Raw genomic sequence first — 20,105 nt, forward strand, 5'->3', positions numbered from 1 at the left:
AATAGACTAAAATAGCCGCAGTAACGTGGTAGCCCAGATTATCAAGTGAAAGCCTCTTGATAGACTCTGCTCTCTGTATGTTTTTTTCTGAAATCCAACAAAGCTTTAAAGTGTTAATTTTTCAGGCGTTGGAACACACATTGTTGAAACATGATGAGTTATTACCAGCAATGATCACAGGCGATTTTTAAGTGAGGAGCATCGCATCTCCACTTAAATTTGGCCCTAATTGTTTTGTTTCAGTCTATTAATCTTAAAAAGTGACACAGAAGAAAGGATTTCTCCAGTGATGAATGGTGGGACATTCCAATTCCCACTTAATAGCAATTAATTTTCTGATACCCGCACAAGTTTGGCTAGTTTTAATTAGTTTGTTCTGAGGAATAGGAGGAACTTCACCCCGGATTTCCATGAAAGCGGCGTCTGCCTGACTAAATACATTCTCATCAAAGGGAGCGGGGTGAGGCTGTCCGACCTTTCTAAGATTCAGTGTGCGTTTAATTTCCTATTTACACTTTAAAATAACTCATTAGCATAAGTCCTCTGCACACAGTCCTGAGCCCAACACATTAAGACAATAGCTCATTTAAATCATGTCAAAGTAAAGTTGCAGGTCCCTCCTCACCGTGGTTGAGCTATAGCTTTGATCTATATATAGTACGAGATAGGTGTGTTGTGAAAGTGCATTTTAAGGGTTGAATTCCCACTGGGGCCACCCATGCTATAATGTGGAGGGAGGCACTCATAATACTTTAAAGTGCAGTCCCAATAGGCATAGATGTGATAGGTGTATTTTCACCTGCAGCGCTTAAACTGTTATCAAATATAATTTCAATAACAACTAATTCTAACTACACTTTTCAGTGTGTAGTTAGGACCTGATACATGCTGAAATATAGTCATTTAAATGCTGCTGAAGCAACAATTAATTCAACACATGCATATCATAATTGTCCACTAAAAACCATGTATCTCCAAATTTTGAAATTTAAATTCTTAATAAAACTGAGTGATTAAACTTTCCTTTTTTGGTTTAGGAATTTCTCCTACTTCATATAAATGTATTGGATTATTTGAAAAATAAGCTCATTTTTATAAGCTCATGAAAACCTGACATTTGCATCTTTATGCTGAGTGCTAAAAACTCCCACAGCCATACAATCCCTCACAGGATAATGACTTTGGACCTGATGTCAAACTATATGATACACTTTGGAGAACAACACGGTAGTTCTGACTCAGGCTGGAGTGTGTGTGTGTGTGTATGTGTCCGTGGGCTCAGTTGTGTGCAGGATCAGTGCAGACTTACTATCCATTGCCTGGAGGTATTCCATGTGCAGGGCACTGGCACTGCTGGTGCCGGCCGTGGATGCCACAGAAGGAAGCAGGTCGGTCGTGTACGGGCTGCGGTGGCCCGCCAGCAGAGCCATCTGGTGGTAGTACTCAGCTGTGGTCAAACCTGTGTGAGGGGCTGGAGAGGGGGAACATTCAGGTCAGTGAAGAGGAAACAAGAGAAGTGAAGTGACAGAAGGAGACAAAAGGTGTGCACGGCAAGTGTTTTTAAAAAATGGCAGATAGAGAGGAGGTATTTGAAAAAAAGGGAAGAGGAGAGGGTCGAGAAAATGCAAAGGAAGGAGAAAACTTATTAGGTGGTGAGAGTAACCTGACAGGGAAAACACCTGCACTGCATTATAAACATGCATTCATTTACATTAGATGATAATCAGCTCAGCAGAACAGTAATGAGCACATTAGCAACACCATCAAGTTAAGCAAAACAGCTGCACAGGGAGCATCACCTGAAGTGGAGAGCCTCACTGGGGATTACCGGATGCTTGCTCAGAGATTACAGTGAGTGTGCATTAGTGTTTGATTGATGCATTCATGCCGAGCACAGCATAACTGATCGTCTTACAATACAATTCTTAAACAGCCTTTTCTCTTCTTCTTCTTACAGTTCCTTGATCACATGGAGAGGGTGTACATGAGTGTGTATATATGTGTGTGTGGTAAGAGTATGTGGGCTGACACATCTTTTGCCAGAGATGGTGCTTGTGCGTTGTACACATCAGGGCTGCAGTGCGCAGATATGCAACCTGCTCCTCGACTCTGCTCCTTTAAACTCTATAGGAAAACAAAAGGCCTAAATCGGCCCAGATATATCTGCATACGCAAAGATGCGGCAAACCATTCTGCCTCCACTTCATTTCTCTCTCTCTCTGTTTCAAAATGCCTCTCGTTTCCAAGTCATTCCCTTAGTTATAGAGTGCTGTAAGTCCTTGAACCATAGCCTAAAAATAAACATCTGGCGGTGGGCTTCCTTATGCAAATATTCTAAGAAAGAGAGAGGGAGAAGACTAACACTGGTTTTGGATGCAAATATGGAATCGGTTCAGACCCACAGAGTGCAGCAGTTTCTTTTTTCCCCCTTATTGAAGAAATAAAGAGAAAATAAATAAAGAAACACTGTATGAGGAGATTTCCTCTTAAGGCTGGCCTGTATGCCTGCAATATGCATCCATGATTGGCTGAATGAATATAAGAAAAAAATACTAAATTAATTCGATCTGGGTATTATGTCTTCACTGGAAGGAGGGAGTTTCTTAATTGTCTCCTCTGTTCCGCCTTAGCTTTGCTTTTGCATTCAGCTATAATGTGGCCCATTCAGTATCCACGCACAGAGAAAGGGCTTTGTGGAATTTCTAAATCAGAAACGCTGGCATCCAAGTGCAATCCTGGGGGCAAAAAAAGGGGGGAAGAATTGAGGGGGGGAAGACTGTCAGTGTGGCACTCGACATGGAGAAGGCAGAGATGTGCCTCAGGACTTGGTGAGCCACCAGGTGCTCCTCTTCAGCACAACAATAGGATGAGGGGCAAGCCTACCTCTGAACCCCATCTTACATAGAAAAGAGAGAAATAGTGTGAGGGAGGAGCATGAAAAAAAAAAGATGTGAAAGCAAATGTGTGGCAGCAAGAGGGTGGCACTAAATCCCACCCACTTTAAATCTCCATTAGATTCTGTTAATTAATTCATCATTATTCAAATGTACTTTTTAGTAGAAAAAAAATCTTTGCATATTGAAGAAGGAGGCTCCCTGTAAGCATGGTGATATACTAACAACACAAAAGCTGATGGGTTAATTAATCACCGGATTGATTAAAGGAGTAATTAGGTGCCTCATTCACAATTCACAGCATTATGAACTGAAAGGGGATCATGTGGTAGGTTGAAGAAACTATTTTGATTTAAAGCAAGCTGAGACTGGTGCACATTATGTTGTGGTAATGGAAAATTGGAGGGTAGAGAGTTTCAGCTCGAGTATATACTTCCTGTTCGCAAAGAGAGGGGTTGAGTGAGGCTGTGAGCACTGACTCTCCGTATTCACTTAGACACAGCTTTTAACAGACCTGGATGAGATGAAATCGAGTACATACTGGTACAGAGGAAATGCCCCCCCCACACCTGCTATCTGCCGTTTCAGAAATACACTTCAAGAGGAGGTGGGGAGCTAAAGTGGGTCTTTGCTGCTTGAGTGCCAAAAGGTTGATGAGTGAGGACCATGAGGGCCATAATGGGTCATCAGAACCTTTCAAAAACTTTAGAGTGAACATAGATGTTTGATAAATAGGCTCTTTGATCAACCTACTTTTTATGGAATGATAATTTACAGTAGTTTTATCTATGTTCTGCTGTTTAATCACGTTCCTGTAACACATAAAATACTAAAGACTAGTTGATTAATGTGTAGATTATGTGGGTGATTAACTGATTAATCATTAGTTTATAAAATGTCAGAAAATAGTAGAAAAATTACAATTTCCAAGAGCTCATTGTGATAATATCAGATTCCTTGTTTTGTCCAACCTACAGCCCAAAGCCCAGAGGTTCACTTTACAAAACTAAAAAAAAAAAAAACAGTATTTTTTTTTACCCGTTTCTAGTATTGATATTTTGTATCTCTATTTTTTTTATATAATTTAACTGGTTCTGGTGTCCATTGTAATTGATTTCCCAGTCCAAATCCATCTTGAGATCTCAAGAAACAAATGCTCCCTGTAGGACACCATAACAACCAACTCCAACCCCCCTCCTCCCACCACCCAACCCTGAACTTGAATCCGACCCTCCCTCTGTGTGTGCGATGTAACTGTACGTGACCCTGCCGCTCACTGATGCATCCTCCAGAGGTCTCTGACATGACTCACAGATCAAAAGGATTAGCCTCCCTCAAACCTGCACCCCCACCCACACCGATCGTGGCGCGTTCATAATACTCCCATGCACCCGCTCCCTCACTCAGATAACATCTCGCCAACCCCTGGGTCTTAATAGAGATGGATCTGGTTGCCTCTCACCTGACCTCCTCTGATCTCAAACAGGCATTAAACTGATACAGGGAATCGAGATTCCTCCTAATAGCGATCGAACCTCACTAATCAATTCAAACAATTATTTTTAAGGGTCTGAGGCTTTATTGCTCATCTCTGCTCTGCCGAGCTTGTGTGCAGATGTGCGTGTGTGTGCTGAGTGTGCATCTGTGTGTGTACATGCATCATGCTTCATGCGATGGTGTACGTTTCACTTTATTCACCATCTGCAGGGCTGAGACCCCGGGTGGCTGACAGAACGGAGATGGAGGGGCTGCTGTGGAGTGAGCGGATGTAGTCCATGTATGGGTTAATGTAGGGGTGCGGAGGGTGAAAGGGCGACTCCGCCCCCACAGAGGGGTTCCGCTGGGGCGAGATCCGGATGAGGGAGATGTCGGAGAAAGCTGGACTGCCTGCCAGCGCAGGAGGTCTGCAGAGACACAGAGAAAGAAAAATACAGAAAAACCTGAGTGTGTATTTTAAATGTGTAAATAAAACTTAAAGCAATCATTTGAATTCCCTGAAGAACGAGCATGTGACGGCTGTAAACTGATGCTAATTGGACTGATTTTTGTTTTACAACCACATGAAAAATTCAGTTTCAGCATTTTCAGTTTCAAGTATAACAGAAGTTTGGTTAAAGTTGAGCCCTGTGTGAACATTTTCAACCATACAGCCCCATTATAAATAATGGCCCAAACAGTAGAATATCAATATATATATATATATATATATATATATACAAGTTAAACCATGACATAAATCTTTTGAATGAGCTTAACTTTTTATGGTTTGCCTACAGTAATCAGACTAATTAATTCACCACATGTGAAATCTTTTGATTCGACTCAGCTCATGTCACCAATTCTGTGTAAAGAAAACATAAATAATTCAGTTACTTTACAGATTTAACAAGGGCATCATGCTCATTTCATTAGGCCGGACAGGCTCTGAACATCATGCATTTACTGTACTGTGGGTGGACTGGCAGTGGCAGGGCCAGACAAATGGACTGTGACACTATCTCTCTCCCTCCATCTGCAAGGCAGAGAGGAGAGTGCTGCATTCCAACTGCTCCCTACGCAGACATTTCCTCAGATCAAAGGCAGCTTTCACCACTGCGTCTTAATCAGAGGGAAACGTTAGACCGAGCTCACCGCTGGCCAGCGCCAGACAAGCAACGCTACACCGCTTTACTCAGATGGCTTCAAACTTGGCTTTGAGCTGAGACCGTGTACAGAATTGCACATGACGGATGCAATGTTGTACAAAATCCATTAGCAAGTCTCACACAAGATGCACAATCTCTGTCTTTAGATAGAAAATAGACATCAGGCTATTCTCTTTATCAAAAACCTTCACTATGAATTGTCTCTATTGTATGAGATGAGAAATAAAGTTGAGAACAATCAGGAAAACTTCTTAGGAGCCAAGTTGGAGATGAACTAATTTGTCTCCCTTCTTATAATTGGCTAGGAGGGCTAGGAAACTTCATAATGATGGCCTTCACCACAAAGGCCTTCCCCTGAGGATGTGGAGAAATCCACATATCAGCCAGACATTAACAGGCTAAGAGATTAGACTGAATTAGCCCCTCCACTTCTCTGTGGCTCCCCAGTGGACCAGTCTACTGTGACAAAAGACCCCAGGAGAAGGAGAGGATGAGCGGAGGAAGGAGGGAGGGGAGAGAGAAAATGTGGCAGTGAGGGTTTAAGACGGAGGTGAGATGAGGAGAGGGAGGAGAGATGGGAAAAGGGTGAGAGAAGACAGGAGGAAAGGGAAGAAAGAGACCTGGCCTGGAGTTTGTCTCGCGGTGACCTTGGGCAAGGCAAGGGGAGCGGAACAGCCCAATTACAACCTCCACCCCGTCCCCTGATCCCCTACCGGCCCATTCGTCCCTCCATTTCACAGCCCCCCTAATGAAAGAGCTCAGGCCAGGGCCAATAATGAGCACAGAGGAGCAGAAACAACACACACACACACACACACACACACACACACACACACACACACACACTTTGAGACTGTAACTCACAGACATATGTGTACACAGGCATTCACACATACAAACTTTGTTTTCAGGAGCCTTTCTTTAATTAGCCCAAAGGGGCTATGGGACGATTTTAAAAGCTTTCACTGTGTTCAAGTGTGTGACAACATGTCTCAGCGATGCTGAAGCAGGTGTATGTGAAAAAGAGAAAAAAAGAGCACTCTCAGGAGGGGAAGTCCTGGGAGGAATCTGAAAGCTTTGCTGTTGAAGTGTGCAAAGGTGACAGATTTAGGGATCGTACCTGACATTGCAACACAATGACGGTTACATTTTTTCTTTCACGTCCATTTGATTAGTGTGATTCTGCACGTCTGCTGTCACAAAACTCATGAGAAACAATGCACTTCCTCCACACCTAGCAGGCCACACTGAGGGCAACTGTGCACGTCAGAACAGGTGTGTGTGTGTGTGTGAGAACGTATATTTATGATAAGCAAGTCATGTGCCCACATTGCCACCATTACACGGCTCATTTGCACACATCACAACACAGCTGCGGAGTGACGCTCACTTTGATGTCACATAGCTGACATAACTGCGTGTGCTGACCATGCACGTATGCACCCGTGCACACATGTGACCGAGGGTAACGCAAAAAACCTGCTTTGTCGTGACAGAGGACAAGAAGGGTGAAATGAGAACAGAAACAGAAACACTTCAACCATGTCCTGCACCTGACATGTTCATATACAACTGAGAAAATGTAACCATGGAATTCATTAAAAATCAGGACATTTCCAGATGGATGGGGGGCCATTTTAATGTGGGACAAATATTTCTATGTCCCTGAAATGGCTGCATATCACATTTCAGACATTTTCCATGTAGAAATAAGAACCCTAGAGGAAAGGTAGTGAAATTTCCTGACTTTTTTGGTTCCTCATCTGGCCCTCCACATGCCTGTTTGAGGAGAGCCAGACACCCACTCTGGCTGCCATGGCACTGATTAACCCTGTCATGCCTTGGCTGCGTCTCCCTTCTCTGACCCTGGTTAAATGCCTCTGCTTTGCCTTGTTTTTCCAATTAACTTAGCAAGTATGAACAAAGCCCTACTGGCAGGCTGGGGGTATTGAAGAAGGAGGTGGTCAGAAAACAAAAGAAAAGACAGTGCACATGTTGATTGGTAGGAAGATGGTGGCATGGGGAAGAGGGAGATCTGAGATTTGTTGAGAGGTGAAAAGGGAAAGAAAAGTTTGGAGAGGAGAGAAGGAGGGGAGAGAGGTGTTAGAGCAGAGCATGAACAGTAGTTGGGAAGAAGGGAGTGAGTGAAGATATGGACTATGAATTAGGAGGGAAGGGCGGACAGAAGAAGAGTTAGGGTGGAGGGGGAGTTAGAGAGGGAGGAGAGAAAAAGAGGTCTCGGGGGGTGCAGAGCCAGGTGTGAGGGGATTTGAGGAGGACAACGGAGAGATGGATGGTTTAGAGGACAGTGTTGTGTCTCTGTACATGTGAGAAAAAAAAGCAAGAGAGTGTTCGATCCTCTGCATTCAGCCACTCTCTGCAGGGCCGAGATCGTCTTAGCATCTGCCAGCGTGCATTAATCAACATGACGAAAGGAAGTAATCTGACAATGTGTAGTGTGTACGTGTGTGTAAAGGAATGTTCACCCTGCGTGTGTGTGTACTGTTTGAGGAAGTGTGTGCCAGAAAAGTAGCGTCTTAGTTACACCTGATTTGAGATTTACATCAAAGCTGTACCGCAGGGTTTGCAGGCTTCTTCTTACAGGAGAGAAAACCTTTCCCTCACTCCTCTACTTTCCCTTTGTAGGTCTATAATTCCTGTTAACCGTCCAAGAAGGCATCCTGCAAACAGGGCACAAGGAAAGCCTGAACTCCTGACATATGGAAACCATTTCCTTTCACGTGGCCTCGCTTAAACCAGCCAGCACCTCTTTAAGGCATCGCATGTTTACACGGGGCGGTCTGTGGATTTTAAAACCGTCGTCTTATTTCACCGGATGAATATACACTTGCCAAGTGTAAATATGCCCCCACAAGATTTTGAGGTTTCACGGAGGGGTGTGTGTTCATGTAAACAGGCCTTGAATCTTTGTTTGGAACAAGGTTATATCAACACTAATAATTTTTTTGGTGAGCACTGCAGGAGAAACACACAGTTGCGGTGAACGTTGATGACTTCACTTAGGACAGAAGGTATCATTGTGGTGCAGCAGTTAGACCTGGTGGTATTGACACAGCGGTCTGCTAAAACAGGAACTGCGCTTTGCAAAATACTTTTGGCTCAGAGCACGTAAATGGTCGTAGCATTAAATAAAATGAAAATTTCTTGATGTGCTCTTCACAGAAGGGTACAGGAAATTGCTGAGTCTAAATTCAATAATCCAATCATATTTTCATCTGTAGCTGCTGGATTGGTCAAAAAGAAAAAGAAAAAAAAACATGAAAGCTGAGAGTCACAATACCTAACAACTCCAACAGAAATTAGATTAAACCCCATCCTTTCATTTGGACAGTGCTGTCTGCAGCATTTAATCTCAATAAAACGTGACCAAATTAATATCAAGACTTTTGAGTGACTGGTACTATCAAACTGGCAGTCAGACCAAAAGCAGCCAGGCTTGAAAAAAATAGAAGGGGCTGTATTGGTCATTAGTGGTGGTGTGTTCTTGTAAGTACCAGTAAGACAATGAAATATGATCCAGGAGGCCTGGTTTGGCTAACAGTCCTAAGTAACAGAGCTTATCAGGCACCAAAAGACTGCACAGTGCTTTATCATGTTGCGTGGAAGGATTTCACTGGTGTGGAAAGTTATCATGATGTTATCATTTTACCGGCCATCACGACAGTTATGTAGTAAATAGTAAAAATGCCAGGCTAATGTTACAAAGTGATCTACCGGGATTATGTGCTTGTATGTATTTGACTGGCTAATGCAGCAACTTTAGTCTTATATTATGGTAAAACTTGAGCAAGGTTAAACCTTTTTGCAAGCCAGCTTTGCTTTTTTTGCCCAAGGCCTCTGCTTTGGTAACCCCACTGTCTCAATGGCATGGTGCTAAAGTAAATCTTGTTGCAGCCTAAGACATCACAAATGTCCCTGTGGTTTGAGTCTCTACTGTGAATGGGAACCCACTGCATGGATCTTTGAAAATGGTGCTCTCATATATAGGAAACTGAGTGAGAAGAGGTAGTACAAAATATTAGGTGCACAGGTCAAACCCAGGTAGATCCAACTCTACTGACATATTACGCCTGTGGCCACAAGGGGCTGAGTGAGGTGGGAACTGAGGTTTTGGAGGGAACTGGGATCAGTCAGGTGTCAGGTACTCTCTTGACCGAGGCTGACAGCATCACACGCCCACCCCACCCCCCAACCTCACCTCACCTCACCTCAATCTCACCACCTCATAGAAACCTGCGCTCACCCCCCGCCCCAACCCACCCAGCCACAGCACAAGGCTGCCACCGCTCTGAAAGCCTAAACCAGAAAGGAGGAAGAGAGGGGCTCCTGACAGCGGAAACAGAAGCACTTTAAAGCTCCAAACCCTTTCACTGAGATCAAAGGGCCACAGGAACAGAGCCAGCTGAGACCCAAGGAGAAAGGAAAGGGAGCTGAGACAAGGGGAGAGAGAGAAAGACAGACAGAGACTGAGAGACAGACACAAACAGAGGAAGGTAGATATATTCTGGGTTCCTAACGATTCAATGGGAAAGTCTTCATTAAGTTCTGCCACTGAAGCACATTCCAATGACTTCCAATGATTTTTCGTATTAGTAATGACAATTACACAGTGGCTTGAATTCAACCATACATCAAATCAGTGGCTTCTGGATAGCAAATACTTAATTACATTTAGGCAGTTGCATTTAAAAATGCATCTTTTTCAACACTAAGTCAACAATTCCTACCCACAAAATGGAGAGTTCAAAAAGGCGATACATCTGATATAGTGTGATTCACATGGTAAATAAAGATTTTCAAAAATGCTGACATGTGATTGTCATGTTATAAATCTTTCAGTAACATGACTGACATACGTCTGTTTGCCAGCAATGTTAAAAAGCCAACTTCCTTTCAACTTAAAATCTCTCTTTGATTGTGTATTTTATTTTTCTAAAGAGCTGATCACACAAGACATATTTATCTGTTGCAATCATCACACAGGTTAGTAATTTGCTAATGTGGTCTCAATGTTAACACTAACCACAAGTTTGCAGGTTGCATTAACGAGCAAGTGAGGCTATGGTGGCTGCTTGTGTCATAATCCCTTAATGGGGTTACATGTTTTTGCTAAGGTTATGTAGCCAAAGTTATCTTTAATAGCTGTTTACTTAACAGGCTAGAGGAAACGTTGCAAATTCAGCATAAAAATTAACTCCTTTTCAACCCAACTAGTGAATTTCAGTGATAAGCGAAAGGTCAAGGACTAGTCCTTTAGCCTTTTCTGTGAGCATCGACAGTTATAGTTTGTAATGTGAATTTCCTCCTCTTTGCTTTAAGCTTTTCTTCTGGCTAGGCAGAGCAGACCATGGGGCCTGGCAGGGCACGGTGATGTTGCCAGGCGTTCAGGGTAACTATGTCCCCCCAGTGCTGCGAGGTCTCTGTGTGACCCCCTGACATCAAAAGGCTGGGTGGGTTCAGGGGGTGGGGAAGGCTTTCTATTCATGGTCCCATCAAGCAGGATTCCCTCTCTATGGGATACCTCTGGAGGCGTGCCAGACATTCCCATACACCGCACAGTCAGTTCACACACACACACTTGCTGTCCAGTTGAATGCACTCTCCTTCAGTCACTCCATCTCCTCCCCTTGTGTGTTGCAGTCACACTCATATTGTCTACACATAAACAGCAGAGTGAGCACACATGCGCACTTGTCCTGCCAGAAAGATGTACAGTACATCCCTGTGAGCACGTATCACTTCCACACTACTGGAGTGATAACATATGTTTATCAGTAGGAGTCAGTGAGTGTGACAGGCTCAAGTCATAACAAACGGGTCCAGGTGTCAGAGGCTCTGGTTATAACTGCTGCCTGTGTGAACTCCAGAGGAGTAACAAACCTGCTCAAGGTGTGCCACACATGACAAAAATGCTTCTTGTTTTAAATCAAGGCTCCTCCTCATCGTTGCTTTATCAATAAAAGGCAGAATCACATCTTTGCACGGTTTGTGCTGGTTCTAAATTATGACCAAACACAATCATTGGTTTGAAAAGTTTATGTTTGGCTTTGCCACGCAGCAGGGGGGAAAGGAGGGGGGTGGGGGGTGTTGTCACAGGCTGTTTCCAAAACCATTTATCCACACTGCAATTAAATGTAATTTCAGCCACTGAGATAAGAATGTCTACCAAAACGAATCAACAGAGTATATAGCAAGAAAATGAAAACATGAAAGTGAAATTACACAAAATGAGCCTGCCTTTTTTTTCCTGTAATTTCAAGGGGGCTGGAATCAGGGAACGAACATGAGAAGAAAAAAAAAAAAGAAAAAAAAAGATTTTCTTGTTCTTTTTTTTTGGTCGTCTCCCATGCTTGATTTTGCCCTTTTACAAATAGAGCAATCACTTTGCATGGAACATTCAACCTTCATCTCTACTCGCTGCAAATTACACACTTACTTGCTGCTTTTTTCAAAGCAAGTACAGGTGGAATTAGCGCTGCTCTCAGTTAGTGTTTTGAGTTCTGGCATGCCCCAGGCTATAGAGAAGATAGGAGGGGACTCCTGGGTGTTGAAGTGTTAAACTTCTGAAAACAAGGAGGAAGCAAATCTATCTTTCCTTTTCCTCTCAAGCAGAGTCTCGATGGCCTTGATGCTTTTACAGAAAAACTCAACTGACGCCTGCAGCTAAACAGGGTTCAGGTTCCACACCCCATCGCCTCCACTACCCTGACAAGTCAGGTAATGAGCGTGTGTGTCTTGTGTGCGTACAGGCCCATCTCAGGTGAGGGGCGGCAAGGAGAATGAGTGTGGCCCAGGGCTACGAGGAGCGGGTGCGGTTTGGTGAGACGGCTCTGCATGATCCCCCTCCTCAATTCACCGCGTCACACTGGGCTGCTGAAATGAGCAGCCGCACGGATGGGCCTGAGCAAATCACAAACAATACACAGCGCTACAAGACAGCAGAGACACACTGCTGGAGATGGTTAATCCTTCAGACAGAGATCTGAGGTAGAACAACAGAAAAAAAGGAGGGAGGTTGGGAGGAAGAAGAGGGAGGGGAGGGAAAGCTGAGACACGGAGGGAGGAGAACAGGAGCATCAGGTACAAGACATAAATATATGTTTCCTTCTCTACACTGAAAATCTCCTTTTCAGAATGAAATCCATCACGCTTTCCTAATACATACTTCTTGCAGAGAGAAGGAAAGGAAAGCTGGACAGAAGAAAGGCAAGCGCTGGTGGGAAAGTGAACAGACACAGCCTACTTTATTCTGGCCATTTCATCCATCTTGTTGGACTAATAAAATGTCAAGTGGAGTTCCTTGATATTTAATCATGAAGGGGCTGAGTGCGTGGTGGTGCCAAGCTCGAGCTTGATGAAGCTTTGGGAGGCTTAAACACAGTCCTTGTGGAAATTTTGGATATACCCAAAGGAGGATGTTTCACAAACCTGCTACATAAGTGAAACAAAACTGATATGAATGGGAGGGAATTCCTAATAAGCCCACTTTGGAAAGCATTTATGTTCTTTCTTTGGCTCTAAGAACAAGACAAGAAGTTTCCCAGGTTTATTAAATCCTTGTAAACAAACTGTCATTCTGAATTACTAATAAATCACTCCCACAGACATGTCAAATAAATGATCGGCATGCAACAACTGCATTCTTACAAGTGCAGTCACCCTGCAGCTGTGTGCATGACTGTGCATATTTGTGCAGCTCCCACTGGACACTTGCTGGGGGGAGAGAAAAAAAACTTCACAAGTGAAAAAGTATCATGGGAGACAGAAATAGAGAAGGGTTTCTTTTTGGCTCATTCCAAACTCCTAAGAACATTATTAGATGAAACCACTCTCTATCAGATGTAATGGACGCCACATCTGATAAGGGAGATAATAAAAGGGCTGAGAGAAAAGAATCGCTTTATGTGATATGAATTAATTTTCATTGGTAGGAGAGTGTAAAAGGAGTGAAATTTCCCGTGATTCGGAAGATAAACAAATAGAAAGAGGGAGGAGAAGAGGTGTAGAAGCTGTAAGAGAGCTAATGAGCTCATTTCCTCCCACATTAAAACTGTCAATGGTCTTTAGCAGAACCTCAGCCCAACTAAAGGAATTTTATAACCAACATGTGGTAATATTTTACATTGTTGCATTTAAGGTTTCTCCAAAATCATTTATTGAAGGGCTGACTGGGAGAGATGGAAGCAGAGGAGAGACGGAGAGAAGGAGGAAAGGAAAAGGGAGGAACAGAGGGACGATGGAAAATGAGGAGAGTTGGAGAGGATTTATGACCCTGTTGCCCTGGTCTCGTTACTTGCTGTAACTGGCCCCCAGAGTGGGATCGCGAGGGTCTGGAGCCCAGAGCCCAGAGTACAGAGTAATGGAAATTCCACATTTCTGCACTGCTACAGCATGACGTCTGTAGGGCACTGGCTGAGAAAAAAAAGCTGTAAACTGACTCTGAATTACTTAAACTAAAATTGATTACTGTGCATAAGGAGAGAAATATTTCCTATTTAAAAAAAAAAAAAAGTATTTCCTCTAACTGCAGAAAAGTAAGTGCTACTATTTGTGAGGAGAAGCAGACGTCAGGATAGTGGCTGCCGGAGGTTGCGGAGACGATGTGAGGCGGCGTGCTGCCAGCACCAGGTAATATCTTGACAGTCACTGCTGTTCTGTAATAGCTCCCCACCAATGAGAGGAGGGTCTTTTACAAAGCCAATTAAGAGGAGGCTCATAAAAGTGACAGTCCACCACACCCAGCAAATAAGTTACCAGTGAAACCACTAAAAACTATAACCTTTTACTTATAAAATATCAAACATCATCTGGCTCTATCCCCTTATGTCTGCATATTTACTACTGAGCTTTGTCATATATCTTTGTAAACTGACTATTTTGGAGTTTTAACAAACATGAATATGTCTGCAGTTTTCACTGCACACTACTGACATTTTAAAGAAAAATAATTTATCAAGAAAATTCATTTCAATTGTGATGCATATTATAATAATTTTAATGTTTGAATAAAATTTTGCAAAAAATTAATTGTTAAATGTCTAGAGTGAAAAAAGCAGCCTGAACCTAATAAAAACAGTAAAATGAATGTGTGTTTCAGTTCACTCTGTTTGTTTTATATTGAAGAGGAAAAAATAAAAGAAGAGTGGCAAAGGAAAACTAAAAAAAAATGGCAGTGGAATAAATAAAATGACTGATGAGAAAATGTTTCAAATGTTGTGTATGTGTGTGTGTGTTGTAGTGTGGATGCACACGCACACACACACACGGCGCAGAGCTGTTGGCACCTGCCTGTTATCTCTTCCCCTCAGACCTGTTTTTTCCATTGTGCTCCATGGGAGAGCTACAAATTGAGATCTCAAACATGAAGAGGGGGCAAATGACTTGTGTGTAGAAAATCAAATCCACTAATGTGTTACATGTGCAAATTCATAGGCCCTGTATTAGAGATTAATGTATTCCCCTTTTATCGAAAATGTACCTTTTTCAAAGATATTTTTAATGGACCCTAAAATTAAATTCACCCAAGGACTAACACAGAAGATATTACAATGAAAAGGAAATATTTGTTGAAGGAATAATCAGACGGGATTTGATTTGCATGAATAAAAGTGTTATGTAAGGAATCATTTGTAGATTGGAAATACTATGAAGATTACTATATGGCTTTAAGACATACTAAATCAGTCATAAACCATTTAGCAAGGAGCAAAAAAAAAAAAAAAAAAAGGAAAAAAAAACATGAAAAATGCATGTGATATTTAATAACTAGGGAGAAATACAAATATACACACAGCAGCTGCAGCAGCCTCAGCGTAGGTAATCCTAGCCTGGTAAGTAGAGTTTTGGAACATGTCTTTACAGATCTCCACGGGTAATGACTCAACCCTAAAACCTTTACAGGCCTTGTCAAATATCTACTGTGCCAAAGTCGTTTCTTTTTCTTTTTTTTTCTCGCTCTCTCTTCTTCCCCCCAACCTGCTGGATCCATCATTCTCAAAATACACAGGTGCCTTCAAAATATCACGGTCCTGTGCTCAGGCTGAATAGAAAAAAAGACTACGCTGCCCATATAGGGTTCTGAAAACTGGTGTATTACAAAAAAATAGATATACTGTAACTTCAATCTGCCCACATTTCTGCTTAGGCATTTATCTCCTTTCTCTCTAAATCCTGAAATTGCCTCAGAAAAAAAGGGGGGTTAGAGATACTTTCCCCTCCTCGCACATTTTCACAGAGTGGTGCACAACTTTCTTTCTTTCCTTTTTTTTTCCTTCAGTGAAAATTGAAGAGGCTTTATGTCAAATACGGCTAAAGCCAGCCTCTCCATATCAAACAACGCAGCGCGAAAATTACTGTGGCGATGATAAGGCTGCCAGATAGAGTGGGAGAGGAGAGCGAGGGGGGAAAAAAACTGAAAGGAAGTGACTCTACTCAATTATACTGCAAAATTGGTATGACTGAATATTTTTCATTCAGGTGACTGATAGTATCAGTGAAACTGCAATGCAGATAAATAAAGGAGCCTTCTGTCAAGAATAAACACCATTAATCATGAAGCCAGCTACTGCGTGACCGCCTGTCCCCCCGACTTACTCCATAGAGAAAGTATTAAAGAGGGGGGAGGGGGGGAGAGAGAGAGGGAAACCAGTGACTACGCCAGAGAGGGGTGACCTACGAAGTCACACAGAATGGGTTTTGGACAGTTCAAGAGGAAGATGAAAAAGTGGCCTTCATCTCTCTACCCAGGCTTCTCAGTGACAGCAGCCCTATCTGGACAGAGATTATCAGATGTGATTATGAAATAATCATTAATTCCTAATGTTATTTATGGCTTCACTTCACATTGTGTTTTAGTCTAGACAATATTCAAATGTGAATATTAATAGGCCATTATTTTTACTCATTTTTATGACAGGGAACCTGAAAAAATGCTGCTTGTAAATAACAGTTATGTTACAAAAATGTATCATTACAAAGTAATGCCAGTAAAATGCAGATAAAAACAGTAAAAATAGTCTTGAGGTTTGGCCTGAAACCAAAATATCAGCTATTAAATAAGGCCTTATCACAGCAAAGTCAAATCACACCATAAATAACAAACTCTTTTTCTGTATCTTCTTTAAAAGCTATACTACATGCTTTTGCCTTTCTATTGTTTTGCAGCATGAGTGTGTCTGTACTTGAGTGTGTGTGTGTTGAGTGTGTTGCAATGCTCGGCCTCGTCCCATCTGGAAGGAGTAGTTGAGATAAGACCGTGGTCTTTATGCTAAGCAACATGCCGCTCCTCTATGCCCAGACTGGGCTCTCTGACAACAGTTTATGTAAATAACAAAACAATAGTCAACACATCTTTAAAAAAATCTGTTTTCTGAGGACAGCGAGAGCAAAATGTGAGAGAGGGTGTGTAGATACAGTGTAAACTGGCAAGAATCTCAACTAAATTTGGAATCGGAGGGCAACAAGGTGATTCACTCAGTTTTGGTTGCTCTTTAGATTAAATCAAACTTCTGAGGCTACATCTCACACAGCCTTTACATCAATTAACTCCTTCCTGGCTCATCATTTCAGAGCTGAGGTTGTGTGGCGATGACAGAGACGTGCTGCAGCTCTCTCTCCCCCCACAACCACCCCCCGGGTACCTCCAGAATACCTTCCAGTCGGGCCCAGGCCCGCAGCTGAACAAACACACTCCTGAATGAAATAACCACACAGGCTGGGAACACGGAAACACACCCTACAGCCCCCACCTGCACTCTACCTCCACAGTGACAGAAAATACAATCCGTGACTTTATTCATGTGTAACAAGTTTTCTATTAAACATAACCTTTTTGGCATCTCTGAGCCTCAGATTGTTGCACTTAATAAAAAAAATCCATTAAAAGATAATCAAAGCAAGGATAATCCATGAATATATGTGTATATCTGTGTATATTTCAAAATGGAAAAAAACATTGTTTTGCTGACATATACAAAGCAGAGAAGGGATAATAGATTTATGTTTTAATTCTCTTAAATGGCACTTTTTGCATTTGCTCATATCCTGAGGTGTTTTAGTAAAATATCTATTCTCAGAAACATCTTGTATCTTACATAATTGAGAAAATCCACCATTAATAAACATTTACATAGAAAGAAAGCAAAACCTCAAAGCTCTGGCTGTTGTATTTGTTTTACAACTTTATAAACTCTTCTATTGACTCTGGCATTTTGACTAATTCTTTCCTAAATCCACATACGGCAAGTGTGCAAAAGGCTGTGAGTCAATTGCTTATCCCATAAGAATGTTTTGTTGTTTTTGTGGCCCCATTCACAGCACGAGGGCCCAGGACTCCAGAGTAAACTCTGATGCTGATAATTGACTTGTGACGAATACCTCTGTTTGTTCTGAGCGGTCTCCGGGTGACCGAGAGCCGGCACTGAGCCACATGAGAGGGCTGTTTTGTTTTTCTGTGTACTACGGTCAGGCAATAAAGCTGGAATGAAAGAAGCTGTCTCTTCTCTTGGCCCTGGCCTTCACCCCCCTTCTTCCAAAACTCCCATTAAGCCAGTCCTGCACAATGGTGGTGGCGGAGGGGACCAGAGCTCCCATGGAGAGCCTGCTCTTCACCGATCAATGTGTTTATTTAAGCAGGAAGCATCTTCTCTGGAGCAGGAAGGGCTTTTCTCTGTTTGGTGACGCTGGAGGTCAGCTGTTTCCAGACCAGAAACATGCAGAGGAAAAACACCAGCTTTAGGGCAGAAAATCTCTTTGACTGGTCCTGGATCAGTACAGGACATTAAGGCTTTCCTCAAGTTGAACGGTTTGTCGTTAGCTGGCTTTGGTTTCAGCTCAAATTGGGCTGCTGAAACTCTTGAAAAGCGCAGTTCTTTCATGTAAATATACGAGTTCCTCAGTAAAGCAAGCACCCACAAGAAGGGACCTGCACCCCCCTCCTGACCCTGAGGCTTTAATATTGAATGGCACATTGGTACCTTCCCCACAAGAATTCATAAACTAAACGATTAGCCTCTGTCTGTAATTGCGCTCTCCCTTGCCTAATAGGGGAGGTGAGGTAAAGAGGGAAAAAAAACAAAGGACAGTTAATTTGTGATTTCCTCTGCTCATTTGAAGGCAAATTAAGTGTCAAACAGCTAATACAGAGCATATTTCATTTTATGAGCTTTTAATTTAATTCCACCGCCTCATATCGCTGAAGCCTGTTAGCAGTGCAGCTAACGCCCCACTCCTCATCTGAAAACTGGGGCCATAAATAAACATGTTTCAATTAGGCCCTTCACAGTAATAGGATATGATTCTGTTCATTTGCCACGTACGGATGGTGGATGTGTCATTGTGGCAGAGAGGAAACAAGCTGCCGGGGCGTTTGTGGTGTTTTTCTCCGGCCATGGATGCCCAGTGGTGACTGGCTTGTGTGCGTGGCGGGGGGAAGCTGGCTGGATTGATGGAACTGCCGCAGGGCCAACCCAACTGTAATTACAGGCCGTAATGAGAGGCTGCATGGGGAAGTACTGCAATAATAGTCCCTGTGTACTTAGGCATATCTTTGAGAGGGCTAATAACGATTAATTCTGTTCACCGAGGAAAACTTGTCTTAAAACAATTCAATATTTCTCCATAAGCCGGCTCCTGTCCTCCACTTCCCTGAAGCGACAGCTACACGTTGACTGCCTCTATTTCCTTGGGCTGGCTACGAGCAACGTTACCGAGCAGACTGCATCATTTTTAAATCTTTCACAGAGATTTTTTTTTGGCTGTGGCTCTATACTTGTGAAGTTTGGCTGCAGCTAAAACTTGCACAAAGCCAAACCTGGAAGTGCAATTAACTCCAATTTGCCATCAGGTGGTTGGACCCAGCTGTAATACCACAACTGATGAGTGCTTCTACTCACTGAGGAATTCAGTGCTGCTTTTTTAATCAAGCAGGCAATATTGCTGCTTCCCAGTGCAAAGACTCAAAAGTAGTTGAGATTTCTGCATGAAACCCACATAATTCATAGATAACTTGCATAATGGTGAATTCACAGACTTGATTTAAATAAGCCTAGCTGCTAAACACCTGTCTTATAATAATGACAAATAGTTTCCCTCAGCGTAACGTGTCATATTAAACAGCTCTATGCTTAATGGCTTGGATAAATAGGCCATAAGTAGCATGGCAGAGCACGGCCATGTCTCCAATGACAGCAAACCAAGCGTACAGATAACTCCTGTCCGGACAGAGTGACTGAAGACACTGGTGCTGCATAACTTCTCCCCCTTAATTCAATTCCCTGGCTCCGTGTTGCCCCCTCCACCACCACACCCCTCGTCATTTCTCTCTCCTCCCCCCTCCCTAACCTGTGCTCTAGATCGTACCAAAGCGCTGCTGACGGATAACAAGCCAGGCTGTTTGTTCGAGCCTGTGTTGCTGCCGCGTGTTCGCCCCATTATCTCCTGCATAAGCTAAATGCTAAATTATATTTGCCATTTTGTTTGCAGTGACATGGGGCATCAATCACCTCCCTTTTTTATTTTCTCGCCTCTCTGGGCCCCCCCCCAACCC

General features: G+C 42.8%; 1 protein-coding gene across 1 annotated transcript in view; it reads right to left on the reverse strand.

The window, feature by feature from the left end:
• The window catches only part of gli3 (GLI family zinc finger 3), a 90,790-nt gene that overhangs the window by 19,974 nt on the left and 50,711 nt on the right, over positions 1-20,105 (reverse strand). Inside the window, exons 5-6 of the mRNA XM_018700797.2 lie at positions 4,593-4,798; positions 1,310-1,471 (exon numbers count right to left, since the gene is read on the reverse strand). Coding sequence (XP_018556313.1) covers positions 1,310-1,471; positions 4,593-4,798 — 368 coding nt within the window. The remainder of the gene's footprint in view (positions 1-1,309; positions 1,472-4,592; positions 4,799-20,105) is intronic.

The sequence above is a fragment of the Lates calcarifer genome, linkage group LG24 (genome assembly GCF_001640805.2).
Source record: "Lates calcarifer isolate ASB-BC8 linkage group LG24, TLL_Latcal_v3, whole genome shotgun sequence".
NCBI lineage: Eukaryota > Metazoa > Chordata > Actinopteri > Centropomidae > Lates > Lates calcarifer.